This window comes from Engraulis encrasicolus, chromosome 10 (assembly GCF_034702125.1).
Source record: "Engraulis encrasicolus isolate BLACKSEA-1 chromosome 10, IST_EnEncr_1.0, whole genome shotgun sequence".
Taxonomy (NCBI): Eukaryota; Metazoa; Chordata; class Actinopteri; order Clupeiformes; family Engraulidae; genus Engraulis; species Engraulis encrasicolus.
The window spans coordinates 8,003,977-8,028,563 of record NC_085866.1 but is presented as its reverse complement, the minus strand read 5'-3'; the positions used below and the strand labels follow the sequence as shown (position 1 = coordinate 8,028,563).

The window sequence follows — 24,587 nt, the reverse complement described above, 5'->3', positions numbered from 1 at the left end:
AAACGCATTAGCAAATGCATTCAGGGAAATCTGTCGTAGCCCTCCGTCGACGGAGTGTGGTGTCGGAAAATCTCCGCGCGGAGGGGTGGAAAGCTCTTCGCCGTACCCCTACCCCTCTGTCTGAATGTGAATCGAAATGCCACTGCCCCTATACGTGGACGCGCAAAACGGAGGGCTAAGGGGTGTAATGGGATTTACAGTGAGCGTTTCTGTCTGTCTGTGGGTCTGTGGATGACATTGCCCATTTGGCCATCTGTTTTTTTTTAACATAATGTGACGAGAGCACGTGTCCAAATTTTCTCCCCCAACACTCTATTTCCCTGTGTGTGTGTGCATGTGTGTGTGTGTATGTGTGTGCAACGCGCGTGCGTGTATACATGCGTGCGTGCGTGTGTGCGTGCGTGCGTGCGTGCGTGTGTGCGTGCGTGCGTGCGTGCGTGCGGTTGTGTTCTTCCTCCCCCCAGGGAACATGTTGGGTGGACATCACAACCACCACATGCAGAGTAATGGAGATTTGAATGGCTCCCACCCCCCCCAGGCCATGGTGTCTGCCTCCCACTGTACCCCACCCCCGCCATACAACCCTGACCCCAGCCTCGTCAGGTACCTCGCCCTGCTCTAGCACACACACAGATACTAGACTTGGATATATTATGCAGTCAAACGCACACGCACACACACAGATACTTGGATATGCAGTCAAACACACACGCACACACACACTCACACACACAGATATACTTGGATATGCAGTCAAACACACACACGCACGCACGCACGCACACACACACACACACACACATACATGGATATGCAGTCAAACGCACGCACGCACGCACGCACACACACACACACACACACACAGATACAGTATACATGGATATGCAGTCAAACACACACACACACACACACACACACACACACACACACACACACACACACACACACACGCACACACACACTACATGCATATGCACATTAGGCAGTCAAAGACTGATCAATACATTGCCCAACCCCAAAAAGCATCCGACCACAATCGTGGTCACACACACACACACACACACACACACACACACACACACACACACACACACACACACACACACACACACACACACACACACACGCACACACACACACGAACACACCAAAAATGCATAAGGAATCCCTAATGGAGTCATTTTGTCTGTGTAAACTGAACTGTATGAAAATCCACAGAGATCTATATGCATGTGGCGCCACACCTCCCCCTATCTGTGAGTTTATGCCTTGTACATGTACAATGTAAATCAGTCTTTTTGCTCATTTTCTGCTGGTCAGAAATGTAGATTTGATGGATTTTTATTATTATGCTAAACTGACTGAGTCAGCACTGTCTTTATGCGGTTGAACTGAGACTTGGTGTGAGAGGTCTGTTAATGTGATATCTGTTTTAAAAAGGAGAATGTACCACAGTGATTCTTAAAGGGACACTGTGTGAGATTTTTAGTTGTTTATTTCCAGAATTCATGCTGCCCATTCACTAATGTTACCTTTTCCATGAATACTTACCACCACCATCAAATTCTAAGTATTCATTATGACTGGAAAAATTGCACTTTTCATACATGAAAAGGGGGATCTTCTCCATGGTCCGCCATTTTGAATTTCCAAAAATAGCCATTTTTAGCTGCGAAAATGACTCTACTTGGACCGTACGAGAACATATTTGTTAATTACTTAGTGAACTTTCGTGTAAAGACCAAATTTGGCAATATGGCAGCCCAGTTTCAATGAGCAACATAGTTGCAGTACCTTTTTTGACCATTTCCTGCAGTGTCCCTTAAAGCATGTTATCCTATTTGTACCTGCTGCTGTGTGTCCATCCCTCTCTGGTATTCACTGACATCAGGACATGCAAACATGGGCATAGTCACAAAATATATATTTTTTTAAAATCACTCTGAATTGATGAAACTCAGTTTCTAGATTTTGTGACCAAGCCCATTTTTCATGGACTATTCCTTCAATGCTGCCTGTGCCATCATACAGGACCATATCGTAATTTCCAGAGGTGTCAAAAGTAAAAGTAAAAGTTAAAAAAAAGAAACACAGCTTCCTTCCAACGCAAGTAACTTATCTATGTAAACAGAAGACCTGTGTACTTGTCTTACGTTCAGCTAACTCTGCACTGGTTGGATCAAATTTGTGGCGGGTCCTTGTTAGGTTTTAAGTGTTTTTCAGTAACAACACAGTCTATCTATCTCATTAGGTACAATGTAAGTAATGAATGGTGTAATGTGAGTAAATGGTGTAATAGTTATGCAATGCCATGTGCTAGTTGTGTAATTACAGCACAAACATACTTTTACTTTTGACACCTCTGGTAATTTCTCCTCTTTCCCCTTTCTCTTTTTCAATTCATCTTTGCATTGCTTGAAGAGGTTCTCTTCCTGCCAAAACTTTGGCTTTGGTTTGCATGTGGTTTTGTTCCCTTTTGTGTAATATGTGTAAGTGGTTTATATCTGTCATATGTTTTTAACCATACTGAAGCTAAATGGCAAACATCATAATCAACTGTCTCACTTGTTCAAACCAGGTAGTAAACATATTCTGTCATGACATGATTTCCTCAATGACTTTTTTCACAAACTTCTTTATAATAAACCATTCATGGAAACTCAACGTCTTCTTGAATCATTATTACTACATGCATGCTATATTGATTTGCTAATGGCTGGATGAGGTGTAGTAATCAGCAATGACGTAATCAGAGCATGATATATAAGAATACAAATCCTAATGATTCTTGATGTCATTCAATCTAGGTGTGTATCCACAATGCAAACATGTAGAAACAAGAGGGCCATGTGTTGGGAAACTATATATATCTGGAGGACTGATAATGTGATAATGGCTATGTTTACATGAGACGTTTAATTCAGAATGAACTCATTTTAATTCTGGATAAAGCTTAATTCCACTTTGAAAACATCATGTAAACACTTCACAATTCGGAATTGAATTGAAATGAAAGATCAAAGTAAACTCGACGTAACTATATATAATTCAGAATTATTCATTCAGAATAAAAACAAAACGTCATGTAAACCTAGCCAATGAGAGATAGAAGAAGTGAATAAGAGATAGAAAAAGAAAAAAGACTGTGAGTATAAGTTAAAAAAGCAAAATGTCTGTGTTTCACAGTGCTCAAAAAAGTTTTCAGAGTTTTCAGCAGCATCCATTTTCTTTCTCTTCAGCTTCCTGACGAGTGTGGGCTGCCAGAGCTGCATAGACTATTTCACATCACAAGGACTGCAGAGCATCTACCACCTGCAAGCACTCACCATGGAGGTAAACTTCACTCTGTGTGTGTGTTTGCGTGTGCGTGTGTGTGTGTGTGTGTGTGTATAACTGACTGGGTGTGTCTCAGCTTGAATTAAATTTCTGAAAAATACATTAAATTATGTTTGATCAATATATATTATCAATCAGAATTGTATAGTACCAATTATTATTATTTGGAAATGATCAAATGTAAACATTATTTAAACATTATTTACACATTTTTGTGCCGGGAAATAAACTAAACATACCAACCTTGGTATGCCTGTGTGTGTGTGTGTGTGTGTGTGTGTGTGTGTGTGTGTGTGTGTGTGTGTGTGTGTGTGTGTGTGTGTGTGTGTGTGTGTGTGTGTGTGTGTGATGTATATATGTGTGTGTGTGTGTGTGTGTGTGTGTATGTGTGTGTGTGTGTGTGTGTGCGCTCCCGTGTGTGTGTGTGTGTGTGTGTGTGTGTGTGTGTGTGTGTGTGTGCGCGTGTTCGTGTGTGTGCGCGTGTGTGTGTGTGTGTGTGTGTGTGTGTGTGTGTGTGTGTGTGTGTGTGTGTGTGTGTGTGTGTGTGTGTGTGAATACGTAGGACCTGTGTGCGCTGAAGATCCCGGAGCAGTTCCGCGTGGCCATCTGGCGCGGCCTCCAGGAGATGAAGCAGCAGAGCGGCGGCCACCAGCACGCGCATGACTACGGCCAGCAGCTCATCCGCTCCAGCTCCAACATGGCCGCCGCCGCCGCTACCATGGCGACCATCGGGCCCGGCGTGGAGCTGCAGCGCCAGCGCGTCATGGAGGCCGTCCACTTCCGCGTGCGCCACACCATCACCATCCCTAACCGTCCCGGCGTCGGCGGCACAGGGGTGGGCATGCCCGCCACGCACGAGGACTGGGGCGATCTGGGCTTCGACATGCCCGACTGCAAGAGCTCGCGCCGCCATCACGCCGCCATTAAGGAGGAGTTCACAGAGAGCCATGTGCACTGAGGAGCCTGGCATGCATGGCGTGCGTTAGGGGACTTGCATAGTTCCTCTCAATTTTTGGTGTGTGTTACATGCATTGTCGATGGGAGTGATGCTTGCATTGCTATGTAGAATGCAGTAACGTGTGTAAAGCATGCGCGTGCCGACTACTATGTAAAGCCCCTTATGTATCTCTTGCACACTGGGACTCAAAGCACTGACTCACATGAGACACATACAGTACATCATGGTGTTGCTCTCCTATACACCTACGTATACTGGGATTCTCAGCATGTACCATTGAGTTACCACTCACATAAACACACACACACACACACACACGCACACACACACACGCACACACACACACACACACTCGCTTATGTCTTTCCTCTCATGCACTGGAACTTACAACACATGTCATTCAGTTACCAATCGCATAACACATTCTAGCATACAGTTCTGCTCCGACTTTACTCTGGCACATAGTGAGAAGCATCGAGCCAAATACTACATTCATAACGACCTTAGGTTTAAGTTTGCCATTTTGAGTTGCTATTTGCTGTTTTGTTAAAGCACTTCCATTTGCAATATTTCCACGCCGTTTCTCCAGGACAGATGGTACATCTGCATCCACTGCATATGCTGGAAAGCCTCCATATAGCACGCACACACATTACATTTATAACTACTTTTTTGTCACTCACTTGACTATTGTGCCACTATTGCTGTGTCATTCCAGATTGCGCCTTTGCTATTCATCTAATAATTAGTTGTTTTCTGCTAAACAAGTACAAGCCGTAAACACTCAGGAACACACATACTAATAATTACAGTGCATTTTATACAAAACAAGTTAAATGTATTGCATTAAAGGTATTATGTAAAATTGGTTGTGAGTGAGGGACAGGGAGTGTTATGTAGATTTGGGGGGAGGGGGGTAGTGCAAAACTTTAGCTATTTTATTTATTTTACATTTTACATTGTGTAAATATGTGCATATGTAAAGTTTTATCTTGAACCTTAAGCTTAAATATGTGTTTTTGTTTTATTTCTATTTTGTGTTATTTCATGTGTCTTCTAATATTTGTCTTATTGTGCTTTAAAAGTTTTGACACAACATTAGGACATACAGTGTACTGTGTACATGGATTGGCATAAATGTGTGTAACGTAAATCTAGTGAGTTTATCTAGTGATCGTCATCATCCTCAGCAACATGTGTGTGGTAAACAATCAAAGTCTACTGGTGCGGTGCCGCCGTCCCCACAAGCATTGCATTGCCTCAAACGTAATCCTATTTTTCCCCCATTACCAACAAAGGGACAGCAATAACAATTCAATAACATCTTTTGTCTCTCATTAAAAGTAATTGAATTATCTGTAGAACATCTGATTAATGCCGAAGATGCCTGTAACTGATCTTAAGATGGCCTGCCATGGACTCCCTGAATCCTTTATTGTATCAGTCTTTTAACTCAAAATGATAGTTGGGAATACTTTTGGATTGCTCATGGGAAACTGTCATCTTGCCTCAATGCATTACTAGGAGATTTTAACACCTTTGTTCGGACTATTATTCACAGGAATTCTACTGTATTCTAAAAGTCATATGGGTGTTTTTGTTTTCAAGACATGAACCTTTCATTAAGTCAAAATGTAGGTGCATGAATATCTTGTTTTTGGAGCAAAAACATTTTGATAGCAGAATTGTAAAAAGGTGTTCTGTTCCCGGATGCAGTAACCCAACATTGCCAGTCTCGCTAACAAGAAACATCATCACAAGGAAGTGCCTTTCAGCAGTTTAGCTCGGTCAGGAAGAAAGGTAAAGGGATGTTTTAGAGCCAGGCGTGAAAATCAGAACAAACAATCAGAACATACACACAAGCCTAGTGAGGGTCACTCCATCACACTGCCTTCTCCTTCGGGAAGTGCACCTGTGCGCTTCACACACTCATGGTGTACCTCACACAACTGCCCATCATGCTTCTCCTATCCAATGTGCCCCATCTATGCGTCACCCATCACTGGGGTCTCTCGCACCGGGGTTACCAATCCTGGGGGTCCCTCACATGGAATTATGGCTCACATACAATGAGTACGCTTCCGATGGCCTCACGGTAGCCATTCCACTTCTGACACCATTTTTAGAGCTGCCCCTGCGGGACTCAAACCCAGGACTTCGGGGGTACCAAACTGGGGCTCTGACTTCCACATCAAAGAGCCAGGCTCGTTGACGTGACAGTCAGAACACACCCACCACCCTAGTGATGGTCACTCCGTCACAGCCATCATTACACTGCATACAGTATAACTTCACAGAATACAGTGCCCTCCATAATTATTGGCACCCCTGGTTGAGATGTGTTAAAAGCCTTAAAATAAATTCAGTGTTTATTGCAGAAGAATACTGTCACACTGAAAATTGTAGAAATATGTAGCCTTCAACTCGAATGAATTGTAAGAAAATAAAAAAATCCCTGACTAAAAAATAATTATTTTTCATTAAATCACCTGTTCCACAATTATTGGCACCCTTAACAATTCCCAGGAAATAAATATAATTGAAGCATTTCTGTCATTTCTACAGTAGTTAACAAAGTTTACCAGAGTATGTAGGAACATTTAATTAGTAATTCATCACTTCCTGTTTCCCTGGGGTATAAATATGACGTGACACCGAGGCCATTTCTCTTATCCACTCTTAAACATGGGAAAGACAAAGGAACACAGCATACAAGTGAGGCAGATGTGCGTCGACCTTCACAGGTCAGGCAGAGGCTACAAGAAGATTGCCACTCAACTGCAGCTGCCCATATCCACTGTGAGAGGAATAATTAAGAAGTTCAAAACAACTGGAACAGTGGTAAACAAGCCTGGACGAGGACCCAAGTTTATTTTGCCACCACGCACAGTGAGGAGGATGGTAAGAGAAATCAAAAGATCTCCAAAGCTCACTGTTACAGAATTACAACAAATGGTAGCATCCTGGGGTCACAAAGTCTCCAAATCAACCATCAGGCGCTGTCTACACGCCAACAAGCTGTTTGGGAGGCATGCACAGAGAAAACCTTTCCTCACTCACAATCATAAACGCAAGCGTCTGGAGTTCGCCAAGCGGTATTGGGGCTTCAACTGGGACCGTGTGCTTTGGTCAGATGAGACCAAGATTGAGCTTTTTGGCAACAAACACTCTAAGTGGGTCTGGCGTACCACGAAAGATGCGCATGCTGAAAAGCACCTCATACCCACTGTGAAGTATGGGGGTGGGTCAGTGATGCTGTGGGGCTGTTTCGCTTCCAAAGGCCCTGGGAACCTTGTTAGGGTGCATGGCATCATGAATGCTTTGAAATACCAGGACATTTTAAATCAAAATCTGTTGCCCTCTGCCCGAAAGCTGAAGCTGGGTCGTCACTGGGTCTTTCAGCAAGACAATGACCCTAAACATATGGCAAAATCTACACAGAAATGGTTCACCAGACACAAAATCAAGCTCCTCCCATGGCCATCTCAGTCCCCTGACCTCAACCCCATTGAGAACCTGTGGGGTGAGCTGAAGAGGAGAGTACAGAGGAGAGGACCCAGGTCTCTGGATGATTTAGAGAGATTCTGCAAACAGGAATGGCTGAAGATCCCTCTTTCTGTCTTTTCCCATCTTGTGAAACATTATAGGAGAAGATTAGGTGCTGTTTTGTTGGCAAAAGGGGGTTGTACAAAATATTAACACCAGGGGTGCTAATAATTGTGACACACATTATTTGATGTCAAATAATTATTTCTTTATGTGGGATTTTTTCCCCACTGAATAAATGCACTTGTATTGAAGGTTGGATTTTTCTCTTTTTTTCCATTAAGGTCCCATATTATTTAGAAAAAAAATAAAATAATTGGAAGCTTAAAAACACATCTCAACCAGGGGTGCCAATAATTATGGAGGGCACTGTATAACTGTCTCTCTTTCATTAACACCATGCAACACATTAATTGCAGTTGACTCTGCCTCAACCCAACCAAAACAGTTCACCTTGCCTTCAGCCCAAAAGTTAGTCCAGTCTAGTCTCCTCCCTGTCCTGTGCACCGGCAGTTTGGCCTTGCAGGGCAAGGTTTATTCATTCACCCCCATCTGGGGTGAGTTTCTCAAAAGAGAAGTTGTTAGCCTGTTAGCAACTTCGGTAGTTGCCAATGGGAAAATACATTGAAAACAACAAAGCAGCTAATGTAGTAAGCAACTTTGGTTTTGAGAAATTCACCCCTGTACAGTTTTTATACCCACTGACTATCTTTTTTTCTGCCATTATATTAACACAAAAATCACATTGTGTTTTCCTGTTGTATCTCAGAGGACATAGGCCTAGACTGATTTGTGTTGATTATTCTCAACTGACTCCATGATGGCTGAAGCCTATCCAAAATATGCATCGGCTGTTGAACAATCGGAAATCATGTAGCCATATCAAAGCACTTTAATGCTTTCATGTGACTTATAAATACTGTATAAATTAAATTGAGAATCTAGGTGACAATCAGTATTACATCAGTGTAAACAACAATAATGTAGACTGTAAATTTATTTTGACATTATGGGTGTATTGATGTTCCTTCAAAGTGTTCTTTTCTACAGTGCATTGTCATATTTTTGTTTCATCATCATCAATGTAATGGAGTGTCTTTTTGTACAGTGTACTTTCTAATCTTGATATAAACATGTAAATTGCAGACAGAAAAATAGAAGTCATTCATTCATTTCTCTCCTTAATACAAGCCTTTCTTGCAGGATTAAAATATTTTTCAGCAGCATTAATGGCCTCTTAGTCAGGGAAAGATGTGTTTTTTGAAAATGTGAACACATTTCTTACCAATAGATTTTTTTAACCATGTGTTCTTACAGGTATCTAGGCCTACATCTCACAATTTATCCACGGCCAAATCCCATGGGAGTCTCCTGGAGACCCTGTCAAAGTTGGGGTGGCTATGTAGAAGTTAGAACTTGGCCGATTGGAAAAAAGGATGCAGAATGGGTCATAACTTCCGAAGTAACCTAGGCTAGGCCTACAGAGACTCATTTTCTCATTTTTTGAAACTAGTTGAGTGGTTGTTTTTGACATTTGACCACATAATGCGTTTTTGGTCAAAAACTGCTAAAAAAAAAAACCTTAAAAGTACCCTACAATATATTTCCCTATCTAACTTCGTCCCTGTGACAATTAGGCTAATGTGTCTCTGTGCGCGCACACGTTTGTTTTAAGCCTATTCTTCACAACGGCGCTAGTGAAAATGGTTCCTATAGGCCAGGGATGGGCAACTGGAGGCCCGGGGACCACGTGCGGCCCGCCTCCTTACTCAGTGTGGCCCTTACATGAATAAAATATGACTTTGAAAATAATGAGCACATTTTTTAAACCGCTACTGAATTAATCCATTGTAATGATACTGTTGACCGATAGAGAACAATATCGACAGTCGGTGCAACCAACTGCATCTCGAACTCTGTGAATTGCAGTAAGATCCGGGGTCATGTGACCCTCCGATGGTGGCGATAAAAAAATGTGGCCCTCCTTATCATGAAAGTTGCCCATCCCTGCTATAGGCCTACTTTTTGAGCGGTATGCCCAGATGTGTATAGAAGTCTATGCCTATCTCCGCATCCAAACAAATAGGCCTACTAGGCCTATTTTCGTAGGCTAGGTCTAATGGTCTTCAGAGCTGTCATTGCCCCACAGCTGTAACGTTCGGGGGGCTGCTTAATTCATTAACGAAAATATGATAAACGTTAATGTGACACTATAGGCCTACCGGTAACACCGGTGTTACAATGTAGGCCTAATATGTAAAATGGTATTTCATCCATTTCCACCAGAGGAGCGCACATCAGGTAAGGCACTGATTGGTAAAAGATATCAGAATCAATGATTAGTTAGTCAATTCAGTCAAAGCAATCCATGTGTAGTTTATCGCTATCTCAATAGTAATTACATATTTTTTTTAGAAAATTATTTTGTCCATTTGCTTCACTGTTTTGACGAAAGCGAGATGGTCAACCTGAGAACTGTTTTGGTATCGATCGATCTTTACTCTCCTACTTCTTCCTGTCAATTTTCTCTGCGGAAGTACTGACGTGTTCACAGTGGGAAAGCAGCATGAGCCAGTTAGCTAGCTAGCTGGTTAGGTAGATTCTGGGCAGAGCCGAGTGACACAGCGCCAGCACCGGGTAAGAGAAGTGTTTCCTTCACCTACAATGCTAGCTGCACTCTTGCTGTGCCACTAAACCGATTAGATTCCATTTATTTTGGTTATTTAAGGGTAGGGCTGCCCTCGGTGGTGATCTGGCTGTTCATAGGTACCATAAAACTGCTACCATAAATCGCAAAATGTTACTGCGATACCATAAGAGCGTTTCGATATCTTCCGGAAGTGAGTTGTCCAGTTTTCCCAGCCGGCATTGGTTCTTGTAGTTTTCTTGTTGTCTTTACGATTCGGAAGAACTCTGGAAGAACTACATGTACCATATTTGCCCTCGAATAAATTAACCGTTTGGACTCTACAGTCCTTTATTGGAAGCATAGTTAAATGTCTTGATTTGGCATTAACTCTTACTGAAGGACCCTCTCGAAACTGCACAGCTGAACACACTAGATTTTCCAAAACTCAATGATATTCTTGATGTAAGTTATTGTCATTATTTCTCGATATTTGCTCGACCGGTCCCTTCGCATGCTAATGTCAGCTAGCTAACCAAGCTAGCAACTACATTTGTGTAACAATTTAGCATGAATATGTGTTATGAATCCAGGAGCTATCTTCGGGCCAAATATACTTTATAAATCGAGCAAAGGTAAAACCAATGATCAAACATGTTGCTTGGCTACGTGTCTGATTGTAGATCAAAGTGCATCCAACTTGGATACATTGCATTTGTGGAACTGCCATAGCTACAGCTCAGTGTTTTTGCCTTGGTGAACCTTCACACACAGCGAAATCGTGAAATTACCCTTAGGTAATACTATTCGACTCATCTATTAGCTCGCTAATTAGCATCGCTACCAGTAGGATACGACAACTTCCTCGTTCTTTGGCTAGGTAGTCTCTCAATGAGTTGTTCATGTCGTCCATCACGTAGGCCTACTATTCCTACTTTGTTTTCAGTGTATTTGTCAGGTGAATGTTGTGACATTTCTGGCACTTGTTCATAGCTAATTTGTGCAAATGATGATCCATGTCCCCCAGTCAACCTAATAGGCTACCAGTCTGACCACATAAAGGCGGTTACAGCACGTATCGGTATTGTCAAAAAGAAAAGGCTGTGTTATTGAGGCATGCCAGACCATCTTTAGATATTGACACCCTTATTATAGGCCTACCTGCCATGCCTGTCTATGTCTAATATCTCGCATCTAGTTGTCCTTGTCTGTCCACTGACCACTTGTGGTTTCGTTCATTGATGTCAGAACCATTTCAGCTGCACCAAATATACTAAACTGTCTCTCCTGGGCCAATGGTTGTATTGCAAGTGTTGACCTGTAACCATTGAGATGTGTTCTAATGAATCTTAATGGTTCTAACCTACAAGCGTTATAAACTGCAATTGATGATGGGGTAATGTGCCTTTGAGGGATATGTTGTGGTCCTCTTACTTGTCATTGATTACTACTATAGAGCTCTAGAGGTTCTTGAAACAATTACAGGGTTCCCACTGGTGCTTGAATTCCTTGAAAATGCTTGAATTTCAATTAAGTGGTTTCAAGGTTGTGGAAATGCTTGATTCTTTGGTGAAGTGCTTGAAAATGCTTGAAAATTCTGTCAAGTTAAACTCAGTAAGCCAAATAATAGATATAAATTGTTCAGGTACATCAATTTTAGGGTGACGAATGGCAAATCCCATCTGACATCTCACTACCTCAGATTTTTTATCAGAATGCAGGAAATTGCTTCTTAAAAACACAACATTTTCTGGGGGAGGACCCCCACACCCCCTTCCTGCGACCTATTACAGGTGCTGGAAAACTGAAAAATTGGTGCTTGTAGGTGCTTGAAAAGTGCTTGTATTCAATGAAAAAGGTGTGGGAACCCTGCAATTATTTCTTCTGTGTAAGCGCTCCATGTGGGATTGAAGGTGCTTCTTATGAATCCCCAGATAAATTACCTTCAGATTGTGGATGTCTTCTACTTATCAGCATTTCCTGAATAAAAGCTAATCATTTGGAGTTGTGCATTGTGAAGAACTGAAAGTATTGTGCTGAGTGGTTGAGTGAATGTTGGTGTGTGTCTCTCTCTCTCTCACACAGACAGAATGTCAGAAGGAGACAGCGTCGGTGAGTCGATCCATGGGAAACCTTCAGCGATCGGGCGCTTTTTCACCAGGCTTGGACAGGTATGAGAAGGAAGATCCAGATCTGGCAACCCTCTTGTTTGTTGTCACAGAGCCTACTGGTGCCATTCTCAAAGTCAATCTTGATGTGCTGCTGTTCTGATGTTGACTGTAACAGTGTTTCTGTTTTATTTGCAGAAATACCAGTCATGGTTAGACAAGTCGACGCCGTTTTCTTCCATGCGATGGGCAGCCACGCTACTCTTAACTGCCATCTACATGATCAGAGTGTATATACTGCAGGTAGAGTATCCTATTTTCTTGCTGTTCACATGTGCACTAGGGGTGTGAACGAAATGTATCGATATATCGCAATGTAATCTGACGATTGAATCGCATCGCATCGCATCGTATCATGGGGCGTTCTTAAGTATCAAAAATAATCGAATCGCTGGCCCCTGCCCAATGCCCTAGCTCCATAACATAATAGAAGTGGAAAAGTAATTGGAAAACAGTTGAATTGAATCATATTGCATTGTATCGTGGGGCATTTTTAAGTTTAGAAAATAATCGCATCGCATTGCATCGAATAATAAGATATCGATATTCAATCGTATCGTCATGGATGCTGTGATTTACACCCCTAATGTGCACTGCAGTCCCACACCGGCCTTGTAAAACATCCCTCTGATAAAATGATAACATCAGTGTTGTTGCATCTTGTGTGTTGTGCAGACTGTTGCAGTCCCAAGCTTTGATAAGCAGGTAGCTTAGAAAGGGATTCCCTCAGGCCATTTCAAAGACAACTTGAATTCACTACATGGATTACATTTGCATGTTTGTAGTGGGTGTGTCTGCTGGGCATGGAACATACCACTTATTTGGTCTGCTTGAAATGCTGAGTGATAGTCACTATGTACAGACTCCAGTGGGGTCAGATGGGTAAACCTGAAGAGCAGAACACATTAAATGGACTCTTCACTGTCAGTGTTTATGCAGTAAGTACAGTCACAGTGACTGCTACTGGATAGAATGGGGGGGGTCTAACCACTGAGGAAGGTTTCTGAAATGTCAGTGTTGTCGTTATGTAAAAACAATTGTGATGGCATAATGGCAGCTTTTTTCGTGCTGGAAATGTATTATTAAGCAGGCTTGCCACGCTTATAGTAATCTGTCCTGTTTATTTATTGCTTATCTTGTGCAGGTCTGTAAACATAGAAAACGGATCTCCTCCTAGGTCTTTCGAGAGAGCCGTTCAAACACTGAAATGACCGGCTTGGCTTGGAGATGATTTGTTCTGCTATAGCGTGTCCGTGCCTTTTGTCGTTTTTTCGTTTTTGTCCATTTTGTGCAAGTTTGGGTCTGCCTCAAGAGGTCCATTTATTGACTGAACCGTTTAACCCTCTAGCTACCATAACGGCCGTGAACGTCCGGCTGGATCTGTACCAGAACGGCCGCGGCCGGCCGGAATATTTTCATATGAAAATACAGCTGAACGGCCGTCATCATGCAGTTTTTCCAGCTTTCAAACACTTTAGCTCAATATTACAGACCATCCTCGATATACTTTCAGTATAAAAACTATATGTTTATATTATATTATTTTTCAGTATTTTAGATTTTATTACGAGATGCGCCGCTTTATGCGATTTGGCAAACTGCCGTCAATTCAAATGACGGCCGTCCGAGATTGGATGGCTACAAACACAACCATTCTGTTTCTACAACCAATATACACTAAATATGAAAACTTCCAACCCTCTTCGATCTATTTTCATGGTCAACAGCACATGTGTATGACTATTTAGACTATTTTTAGATCATGTTGTTTTATTAGGCTTATGAGATGGTGTTCAACTGTGATGAGTTCTGCCATGGTCCTAAATAGCAAACACAACTGTCCAGCCGATGTCTACACGGTACATATTAAAAATGTAAACTGTCTTCGGTGTGTTTTCAGAGTCAAACCATATGTTGGTATCCAACTATCTTAGTTTCCTGGAACAACTTACAGCGACAGCTCTGCGTAAAAAGCGCATCGTGAAGGAAGCGCAGCATGGAACAATTGGCTACCCATTTTGCGTGTCAGTTTTGGCAAAGCAGTCAAGGACTGTTACTACTCCACGTTGTCCTTCATAAAAATATGCGCGAAGACGTTGAGTTGAATGCTAACTTCCAATAATAGCCTACCAACGTGGTGTTTGTAGCACTTCAATTCCGGTCAAAGTCGGTGATGCCTGGCGCGTCTTACCTGTGCCAAATTGGGAGGGGAAACTTCCTAGAGCTCCATTAATGTCCTGTCTGCTATCGCGGACACTTCTACGGTTATCCTTACACGTCTTTGGCATGGTTTAGTTCAAACATTATTAGCTAGTGTAGTCCATTACAGTTATACCGCTTGAAACCGCTTGAAAACAGGACTTTTGGGTGAACGACATTTGTTGTCGTCACATGATCATTGTTCAACTTTGACCCTGGATGGATGGATGGATAGACGGAAGGATAGATAGATAGATGGATAGAGAGATCGATAGATAGATAGATAGGCCTAAATATATAGATAGATAGGCCTAGATAATATCGGATTTTATCACATTTTTATCATTTAATCCACATCAAAGGCACTCTATAGGAATACTGAACAATTAATTATCCATAAATGATATACCATTTGAAAGTGTGTTTTCTCTACTTTAATATGAAAGTAACTTGTAATTGACACTTTTCATTTCTTTTCAAGTTATTTGACATTATTTAGAATATGACCAAAATGTCAATTTTTCCTTAGAATTCCTGGTAGGATTCCGGCCTATTCAAAAAAAATTCTGGTAGCTAGAGGGTTAACCTACAAACTTACTTCCAACATTGTTAGAAAGATCTGGGATATGACTCCAATTGGTGAAAAGGCCAGGTGCCAATTCTTTTTAACAACAGCGAGTTAAAAATATAGAAACTGCAATGATTCAGTTGTCTGCTTTACCACCACAATATTAACTGCCGGTTGGGTCGCCTGGGTGAGTAGGGGGTATGAAGTTGAAAGACCTGAAACCCCCTGAGAGCCCAGGTACTTTCACTGGTGAAGTGTCCAAGATCATGCATCACAAGATGTATCTAAACAACAACAGCCATACAAAGAATCAGAACAGGTGTTTCCAATTAAGGGTTCCACTCCTAACTGTCAGGTGCTGTTTCCACGTAGCTGGATATTTTTTTAGCCGGGTATTTTTTTCTCCTGCTAGGTGTAAACGCAACATGTGGTTAAAAAAATCCTCCATTGTAACAAATGCGTTTCAGCCCCCTAAACAGGATATTTTTTTCTCCTGCTTTTTATACCTGGATTTTAAATATCTGCTACGTGGAAACAGAAGGCCAAAACCAATGCAAAACCAATACAAGCAGGAGAAAAAAATATCCACATATAAAAATATCCAGCTACGTGGAAACGGCACCTCAGTTTCTCAAGATTCCATTCTTAACGAGCACCTGCAATAATATTCTAGAATCCTACTGCACAGCACTTCTAGGCAATTTCATATTGTCTTGCTGGAACACTGCTGACAGCCACCTGTGTGGCTCAGTAGCTAAGGTGTTGGATTGAAGATATGGAGTTCGAATCCCACTCTGACCCAAGTTGATTTTCAAATTATTTTATATACAGTGTTCCTTACCCAAGATAAAATAGCACGTTATTTAGGTGCTGTTTCCTCGTAGCAGGATATTTTCTTAGCAGGGTATTTTTTTTCCTGTTTAGGTGTAAACACAACATTTGGATAAAAAAATCCTCCATTGTAACAAATGAGTTTCAGCTCCCTAAGTAGGATATTTTTAAAGCCTGCTTTTTTATATCTGGATTTTAAATATCTGCTACATGGAAACGGAAGGCCAAAACCAATGTAACCAGGAGAAAAAAATATCCACATATAAAAATATCCTGCTACGTGGAAACAGCTCCTTAGTATATCCCCGAAACGCGGAGTTCCAACACTTTTTAAAGATGGCTGAGTTCAAGATGGCTGAATTTTTCTTTGGCCCATAACTTCTGACTGGGTGGATGGATTTTTTTAAGCTTTTTTCACAGTAGTTGTTTTGAGCCTAAGCAAGGCACTGATCTATGTATTGATATTAAATATGTAACTGCTCAGCTCTGGCCCAAAAGGCAAGCCCGCTTCCAGCATTTTCTACGAGAATGCAATCTAGTTGTTGCTGTTACTATGCTTTGAACGCAGTTTGAGATTCTCTCTCTCTCTCTCCCTCTCTCTCTCTCTCTCTCTCTCTCTCCCTCTCTCTCTCTCCCTCATGGCTACACAGGGATGGTACATCGTCACATATGCTCTGGGCATCTACCACCTTAACCTCTTCATCGCTTTCCTCTCGCCAAAAGTGGACCCATCCTTGCTCGATGAAGGTGAGTCTGAAGGTGAGATGTGACGCACGAGTTCTACCTTTGTAGGTTGACACAAACACTTGACATGGATTAACAAGGAAGGGTAGGGGGTGAAATTTACTTTAGAATTAAATCTATGGAAGCGTTGCAAATGAACAAAATGCCTGTTTATGCTCTTGGTATGATTGCTACATTACACTTCTCGATAGCAACTACCCGGTTTTAAAGCAGAGGGTATCCTGCAGCAATGTGGGATTAGAATGCGGTGACAACGGCACTTTAGATGTGGAGATTATTCAGATTTTTTTTTTTTTTTTTTTTTTTTCCCATCAAAATGTTTCCTGCTGGTATGGAATTTGATATCTCATTTCCATGTCATGACCATTTAAATGTGTCAACTTCCATGTCATCACTTTTGGCATCGAACACTAATGTGCTAAAGATTCTAGAGAGAGACCTTTGTAACTAGGCAAGTTGATGAATATGGAGACAATTCTCCATTTCAGCACCTGCAAGTGTAGCCTTGTAAACTAGCCCCTCCCATCAGCGCCAAAGCTATTTTTGCCTGCGAGTGGGTCTAGCCTCGGACAATACCCCATGCCCTGAAACTGGCAGACCAATCACAACGCAGGAGATTTGTTTTGATTTGTTTTGAATCTTTGGATGCAAAGCGAACAGGGTTTAGAGGGAGTGGCAACAAATCATTGGCCAATAGGCACAGACACAGTTTGGAAAGCAATGAGTTGTTCCCATCAACAATCTTTCGATGTCTCATTGATCCGGACCAGACATATAATTTTAGGTCAATAATTTAGGTCAGAATGACATAAATATTCACATTTAATCTCACATTTAGTCTGTCTTGCTACTGCAAGTGTGCACTGTATTGGGTTTCAGTTGGCAGTGTGTGAAGTTGGCGAGTTGTGTTTCTGAGGAGTAGGGTGTTCCCAGTGACCTTTTGTTTTCGTCGGGGGGGATGTTCGCCTTTATTTCAAGATAGGACAGTGAAGACCATGACCGGAAGTGAGCTGGGAGGAAGAGACGGGAAAGGGTCGGCAAAGGACCCGGGCCGGAATCGAACCCGGGTCAGCCGCGTAGTAGAGTGCCCCCCGGTGACCTTGTCTGGTTTTGCGTCTTCTCGTTTGTCCTCTAGACGAGGGTCCTGCGCTGCCCACCAAGCAGAATGAGGAGTTCCGGCCTTTTATTAGGAGACTGCCTGAATTCAAGTTCTGGTGAGTGCACCGCTGCCATCGGCCCCCCCAAGTGTGTGTGTGTGTGTGTGTGTGTGTGTGTGTGGCCACTTTTCCACATATCTCATGAGCAATTTTGCTTGTCCGACATTTGTGTGTGTGTGTGTGTGTGTGTGTGTGTGTGTGTGTGTGTGTGTGTGTGTGTGTGTGTGTGTGTGTGTGTGTGTGTGTGTGTGTGTGTGTGTGTGTGTGTGTGCGTGCGTGTGTCCACAATGTCTGCTGTGGTGTGCCTTGTTCCTCTTGAGGGTGAAGTGAAAGGTGCATCAACGTTTCTTTTTTGATGCACTGGTTATCGAGTCCTCTCCCCACACTTTTCCTACCTATGGTATTGAAATTCCATGACTAACTCACAAACAATTACAAAGACACGACACAAGCACTATTCTACTCTTTAATGGGCCAGCAACAATACATTGGCTGATGGCAGATGAGCTTGGTAGCAAAAAAAATAATAATCGCAGAGGAAGACACAGTAAATCCAAGCAAGAACTTCTGTCCAAACACAGAGATCAACTGCTGGCCTCGTGTGTGTGCGTGCGTGCATGCATGTTTGCGAGCGAGTGTCTATGTTAACTGTCTTTCTGCCAGTGCATTTCATAGCTGATACATTCCCTTTGCTCTCCTTTGCTCTCCAGGCATTCTGCAACGAAAGGCATTGTCATTGCAATGATTTGCACGTTCTTCGAAGCCTTCAACGTGCCAGTGTTCTGGCCCATACTGGTCATGTACTTCATCATGCTCTTCTGCATCACCATGAAGAGGCAGATCAAGGTGAGCTCTGACACACTTCGTTACCCAACGGCTACAGCAGTGATTCCCAACCAGGGCTATATGTACCCCACAGTGCAGGGGTACATGGGAAGATTTAATAATAACAATGCACGATGTCAAAAATTTCGGCCGATACCGATATCTGATATTGATAGTGCGGTTTTGGCCAATAACTGATATTAACCGATACCAATGTTTTTCTTTTTTTTTTTTGTAAAGAGATAGCAATGATGCAAACAAACAGAATTTTTTTATGTCCTCATTTCCAAAAACACTTTTTAACTCCCTGTGATGAAATTAGATTAAAAAAAATAGAGACAAATTAGAAGACAATGAAAGTCACCGTCAAGTCCAATCTTTTAGAACCGTAAGATATTGAAAAAAACACAACGGCATTAACATCGATGTCCAATGTGTTGTGAAATGTCAAATATCGGCTGATACCGATACATCTGGCCAATACATCGTGCATCCCTAATAACAAGGGTACATGCCATCATCCTAACTCCTGTCCTCGACCTGTGCTTGTGGCCTCGTGCCTGGCTGACGGCCGCCCTGCCTCCCTCCGTGGAGAAAACAAAGTTTCCCTGCTGTCAGCCTAGCCACAACGACGTTCGGGGGACATTTCCTCCCATTCAACACCCTGATTGCGAATGAGAAAATGACCTTTGAAGTTTGTGCAATGTTGAATTAAACTTCTATCGTCAATGGCATCTTGCGATTTCATCACAAGGCCACAAGCACAAGGGAAGACCTCGAGTTGAGATAATGTAAAGAATCTCCACATGTATGGTGCATATTCATATTAGAATAGGGGAAGAGCTGTAGAGTTTGACTGAGAGGGGGTACTCATGCTACAACAAAAAGGCTTAGGGGGTACACAAGACCAGAAAGGTTAGGAGACACTGGTCCTGCTGTGCGTTATGGTCACACACTGTCAGTCGAGTGGGTATATCCATCAGGACTAGGCTCAGGCCCTCTTTTTGAACTTTTTGAATACTTTCCCATCAGGACAAGGACATTTTAAACTCTGCGACGCTGATCGACTAGACTGGTTCCAAAAATGTGCTTATTCAGGAAGTAAAAGGGTTTTATTTTTTAGACACCGTGAGCAACCAGTCTCTCAACACAGGTCAGATACAGCTCAGCATATTGCACATTTGGATTCAGCACTCCCAAATTGGCAAATTAAGACGTTTTGCCTTTTTGCTTCTTTTAAAAAAATAGATTTTTAGAACCAGGCTTAACTACAAAGTAATTTGTATTTTTTTTTACTTTTACACAAAAAAAGTGGGTGACTTTGCGATCAGAACAACAAATCATTTTTTTTTAAGTATGCCTATTGCATTGGTAATGTTAGTACACTGTAGCTAGTGTAACAGTAAGTAGTGTAAGTGGATGCAGAGGCATCCAGGAGATCAGGCTTCTCGTGTTTCAGGCTGCTGTAAAGAATCTCCAGTGGCCTGCATCATCAGACAGGGTTACCCAGTCACAGTCTACTCTTGTCCCCCAACACTTTTGTCAGTTGTGTGGCTTGTGCTGGGCACAGACATGGCAGGCTGACCACATGTTTTTGCGTAGGTATCACACGGTAGTGCATTCTGCGTGTTGGTGCGACGCCTTTTTGATTTAAGGCGTGCTCCTCAAAGGCAACGGTAAAGCACTTTCATGGACTTTTGCCACGAGACAAGGTTTGCACAGTTTTCTGCCGTGTTGGCAATTTTGTTTTGGCATGGAGCATTTCTGTTGCTAAACGCGTAAATGGTCTGCTGTGCCCTGACCAAAACCATCCCTAAACTTGTGGAGCACGCCTTAACTTGCAAAGGCGTATTGGACACACGCGATAGTCGGTTCAAATCAGTATGTCATCTTAACACTCTGTCATGGTGTCATGTTGGATATGGGGACTAGGGGTGGACCGATACAGGTTTTTTAATGGCTGATGCGATACCGATTTTATTTTATTTATTTTTTTATCACCACCCTTGGCCCATACCCGTTTTCCAATACCCGATATGTGGGGCCAATATGGGTTTTAAAAAAAAAGGTTAAAAAATGACATATTCCAGGTCTCAAGTTAAAAATAAACATTCATTTAACATTATCAAATTGAGGTAGAACTTGTAACATTTAAACACCCACTCTAACAATCAAGCAATGTCTAACAATCAAGTAATGAAAAAATTAAGTGTCTTGGTGCTTTTAAAAAAACAAAAAACAGAATGACTTAAAATAATAAATATTGCATATCGGCCAAAACCACACGCGTATCGGCCGATACGATGCACTTAAAATATGCAAATATCGGCCTGATACCGATATATAAATATCGGTCTATCCTTAATGGGGACATCCCATCATTACAGGCTTGCATTTCATGGGGATGATCATGTCAATGAGGACGATCTTGAGCATTTGGATTTGTAATGAGTAGGAGTATTAGGATTCAAATGATTCCACTGACCTTTGGACGTGACTTCTGATGATGAGGAGGAGAATGACTGGAGATGATGAAGGTGGAGAAAGAGTAGGGTTAGGTCTAATAGGATTCTGCTGACTCTTGGCTATGTCATGTGTTCTCTGATTATTAATTCATGAAGGCACCACTGACACCACTTCATTTCAATTCTTTGTATGACCAGCCCATGTAAAAATATTGACAATAAAGCCGACTTGACTTGAATGCTCTTCTAACGTTTCTGTTTTCTTTGTTTTTTTTGCTTCCTTTTACAGCACATGATCAAGTACAGATACCTGCCCTTCACCCACGGAAAGAGACAATACAGAGGCAAGGAAGACACAGGGAAAGCATTTGCTAGTTAAAACCTCCCACAACCCTGCTCCCCCACCTGTAATTAATCTAATTGATGAGGAACGGTGCGTAGAAGGGGCCGCAGACGGGCTTTCGATTGAGAACACGTTGGGTTTTTTTGTTTTTTTTTTGTTCATATGAATATTTGTCTTTTTTATGACGCGTGTAAATGGGCGGGAAAAGAGTTTTGATCCATGGTGTCAGTGTTGGGTTATAGCCGGCTCCTCTGATTGGTCGAGAGCATCACGCTGCCTTCGGAATTGGACTGGGGAGGGGCCTAAATTTTTTTTTCTCTTTTCCTCGCTTTCTTTGTGGGTTCCTGAGGGGCTTATCATTTCCATCTCTGGGTGGTGGTGTGTGTTTGTGGGATGGGATGAGGGGAGAGAGGATGTTTTTTAACCCTTTCCTGGGGGTGGTAAGTATTTGCTACCATAGTGTGGGGGAGCTCGGTATCCTGCAGTGCTCTAGTAACCAGTCGTTAAGATCCCACACCCTCCTCCAATACTTTCCACTCTGCTCGTCTCCTCACCCACCAGATCTCCTTAACGGGCCATTCTTAAAGCCCACAACAACAACAACATTAACTAATAGTGCAGAGGCTTGCAGGCACCATGGCAGCCCTAACCGGGAATTATTTTAGTAATATAGAACCTGATTTGTCCAATGAGACGGCCCACGAACAGTTTCTCACTGTTCTCCATCAGAACACACACTCTCCATTTAGTTGTGGTTCTTGCCGATCCACTCTATAGACTGACCAGTGCACCAGCAAATGGCCTAGACAAAACTCTTTCGGAGCTCACTGCAGTAATTTTGCCTTGTGGGGTACGAGGATCTGTGTGCGTGGAAAGGACTAGTGCTTCATACTTTTATTTGAGATAAAAAATGCCACATGCCAATATATATAAATATATAATATTATACATATGCTTGTGTTTAGATGAAGAATATTGGGAAATGTAGTTTAACACCCCTAGCAGTATTTGAAGATGTATATATGTTATTTTTTGTTTGTTTGTTTGTTTCGCCTCCCTCCCCCCACTTTAAATTTAGCCACACAGTTGTAGTTTGTGTGATTCACAACACAAGCCTTCTCCCTCCTCCCTTCCCCATTAATCCTGTTAATTTAGTTTCCTCAGTGATTTAAATTGATAAGAAAACAAGAATATAAGTGATTAAAAGAAGGATTCATTCCAAGGCACTGTACTATGTTAACCCACCATAGATCTGTTTGTATGAACATGTGACAAGAGTGTAATCATTCCAAACAAAAATGTTGTTTCTTGTCTCTCTCTTTTCTTGCAGAGGACACATGAACATTGAGTGGTTTAAATATTACAAATGGACGGAGTGGGTTGAAACCTGACAGTTGTGGTTCTGTTGCTTATTTTTCTCTTCTGGGGGTTGGGCTGGAGTATTGGGACTGGTTTTGTGACCTGGGGATCGCATTCTAACACCTAATGTAGATTTTCTAAGTACATTTTGTGGAGGAGAGAAAATAACCTAAATCAACACTGTAGTTAAGGATCAAAACATTTTCCTCTGATAGTGCATCATGTTTTTAAGGGTTGTTTTCAGGATTTATACATAAATATATTTTAAAGTTTTTTTTGTTGTTGTTCACACTGTTGGCACACTGTTGTTTTCCAAGTGTTAAATCAACTGTGTCATATTAAACCAATCAAAATGAAATAGAAAAAAAAGTGCTACAAGATTTGCAGATTGTTTCCGAAAATTGCATGTGGTTGGTTTTCTTGTGCCGTTGAACAGAGACAGGAAAAAAAGAGATTTTAATAACTCAAAAGTGTAATTTTTATCACTCCAAATGCTATTAAAACAATGGTGTCTCCTCATGCCACAGCACGTCTTATTTAATGAACTTGAAACACACATTTTACATTACAAGACAGGCTTGTGCAGATGAAGTCTGTTTGGTGCTATTGAAGCTTTCCGGCCTGCTTGTTCAACATAAGTATATACTGAATCTTGCATTCCATTCAGCTTTTGTACACACAAATATGCATTGGTGTAATGGGACAGTGTCTTAAACTTAAAGTTTAAGTTAACTCTAAGTTAAAGGTGAACCTGGTACACTCTAAAGTGACTCTGGCAAGATGTTTGTGTTCCGCCTTACTTGATTGTGAGCTCATGAATTTGAGCAGAAATGCACAAGGGTCAGCGAGAGCCAGTCAAGCATCTCTTCACATTGTCATAGACAACAGGACAACGGTTGAACTCTTTCTTACTGGCCTTTCTTATAGACTTTATTGGCCCATTGAAAACTAATCACATAATGTTCCAAACAAAGGTTACATAAAGTTACACAAATCACTCCACAGTGCTGATGTGGACAATTGGACATGCAAATATTATTCAGAAACTCAGCACGTGAAAGAAATACTCTGAATATTTTTAGTTCACCAACAGCCGAGGTCATCAGCCTCAGCGTCAAGTCATGTCACGTCGGTTTTATTGTCAATTTCTTTACATGTACTGGTCATACTAAGAATTGAAATTATGTTTCTTACTGTCCCCTGCAGACATAGACATAGACTTAAGGTGTGGACATGGACAGTTAGACATAGACAGTACACATACATTACAACTGCTCTCATATCAAGGACACTGACCACAAGCTCTCTGACGGACAAATGGCCAGACCTCACACTGAAAGTGAAAAAGTGAAGGTTCGACTTGGAAACTCCAACTCCCGTTGTCATTGTGACACATCACTCCACAGCACACAAGTGCACACAATAAAATTGCATGTATGCCTCACCCATGCAAGGGGACAGC

The 24,587-nt window shown here is 41.9% G+C and overlaps 2 protein-coding genes across 6 annotated transcripts in view; both read left to right on the top strand.

Moving 5' to 3' along the window:
* Positions 1-4,331, top strand: part of tp73 (tumor protein p73) — an 82,677-nt gene extending 78,346 nt beyond the window's left edge. The window contains exons 12-14 of the mRNA XM_063207981.1: positions 465-603; positions 3,240-3,333; positions 3,899-4,331. Coding sequence (XP_063064051.1) covers positions 465-603; positions 3,240-3,333; positions 3,899-4,294 — 629 coding nt within the window. The 3' untranslated portion in view covers positions 4,295-4,331. The remainder of the gene's footprint in view (positions 1-464; positions 604-3,239; positions 3,334-3,898) is intronic.
* A 6,030-nt stretch (positions 4,332-10,361) lies between these two features.
* rer1 (retention in endoplasmic reticulum sorting receptor 1) lies at positions 10,362-23,644 on the top strand. Of its 5 annotated transcripts, none has more exons than XR_010036345.1 (8): positions 10,362-10,477; positions 12,552-12,637; positions 12,773-12,877; positions 16,883-16,979; positions 18,112-18,190; positions 18,844-18,979; positions 21,713-21,856; positions 23,097-23,644. XR_010036345.1 is itself a non-coding variant. In XM_063207980.1 (8 exons), the coding sequence occupies exons 2-8, from the start codon at positions 12,557-12,559 to the stop codon at positions 23,105-23,107; spliced, it is 564 nt and encodes a 187-aa protein (XP_063064050.1). In that variant the 5' UTR covers positions 10,362-10,477; positions 12,552-12,556; the 3' UTR covers positions 23,108-23,644. The 5 variants fall into 5 exon arrangements, 2 of the variants coding, with proteins under 2 accessions (XP_063064050.1, XP_063064049.1); XR_010036343.1 differs by having other exon boundaries at positions 16,883-16,991; XM_063207980.1 differs by having other exon boundaries at positions 21,713-21,767.
* Positions 23,645-24,587: the final 943 nt, after the last annotated feature.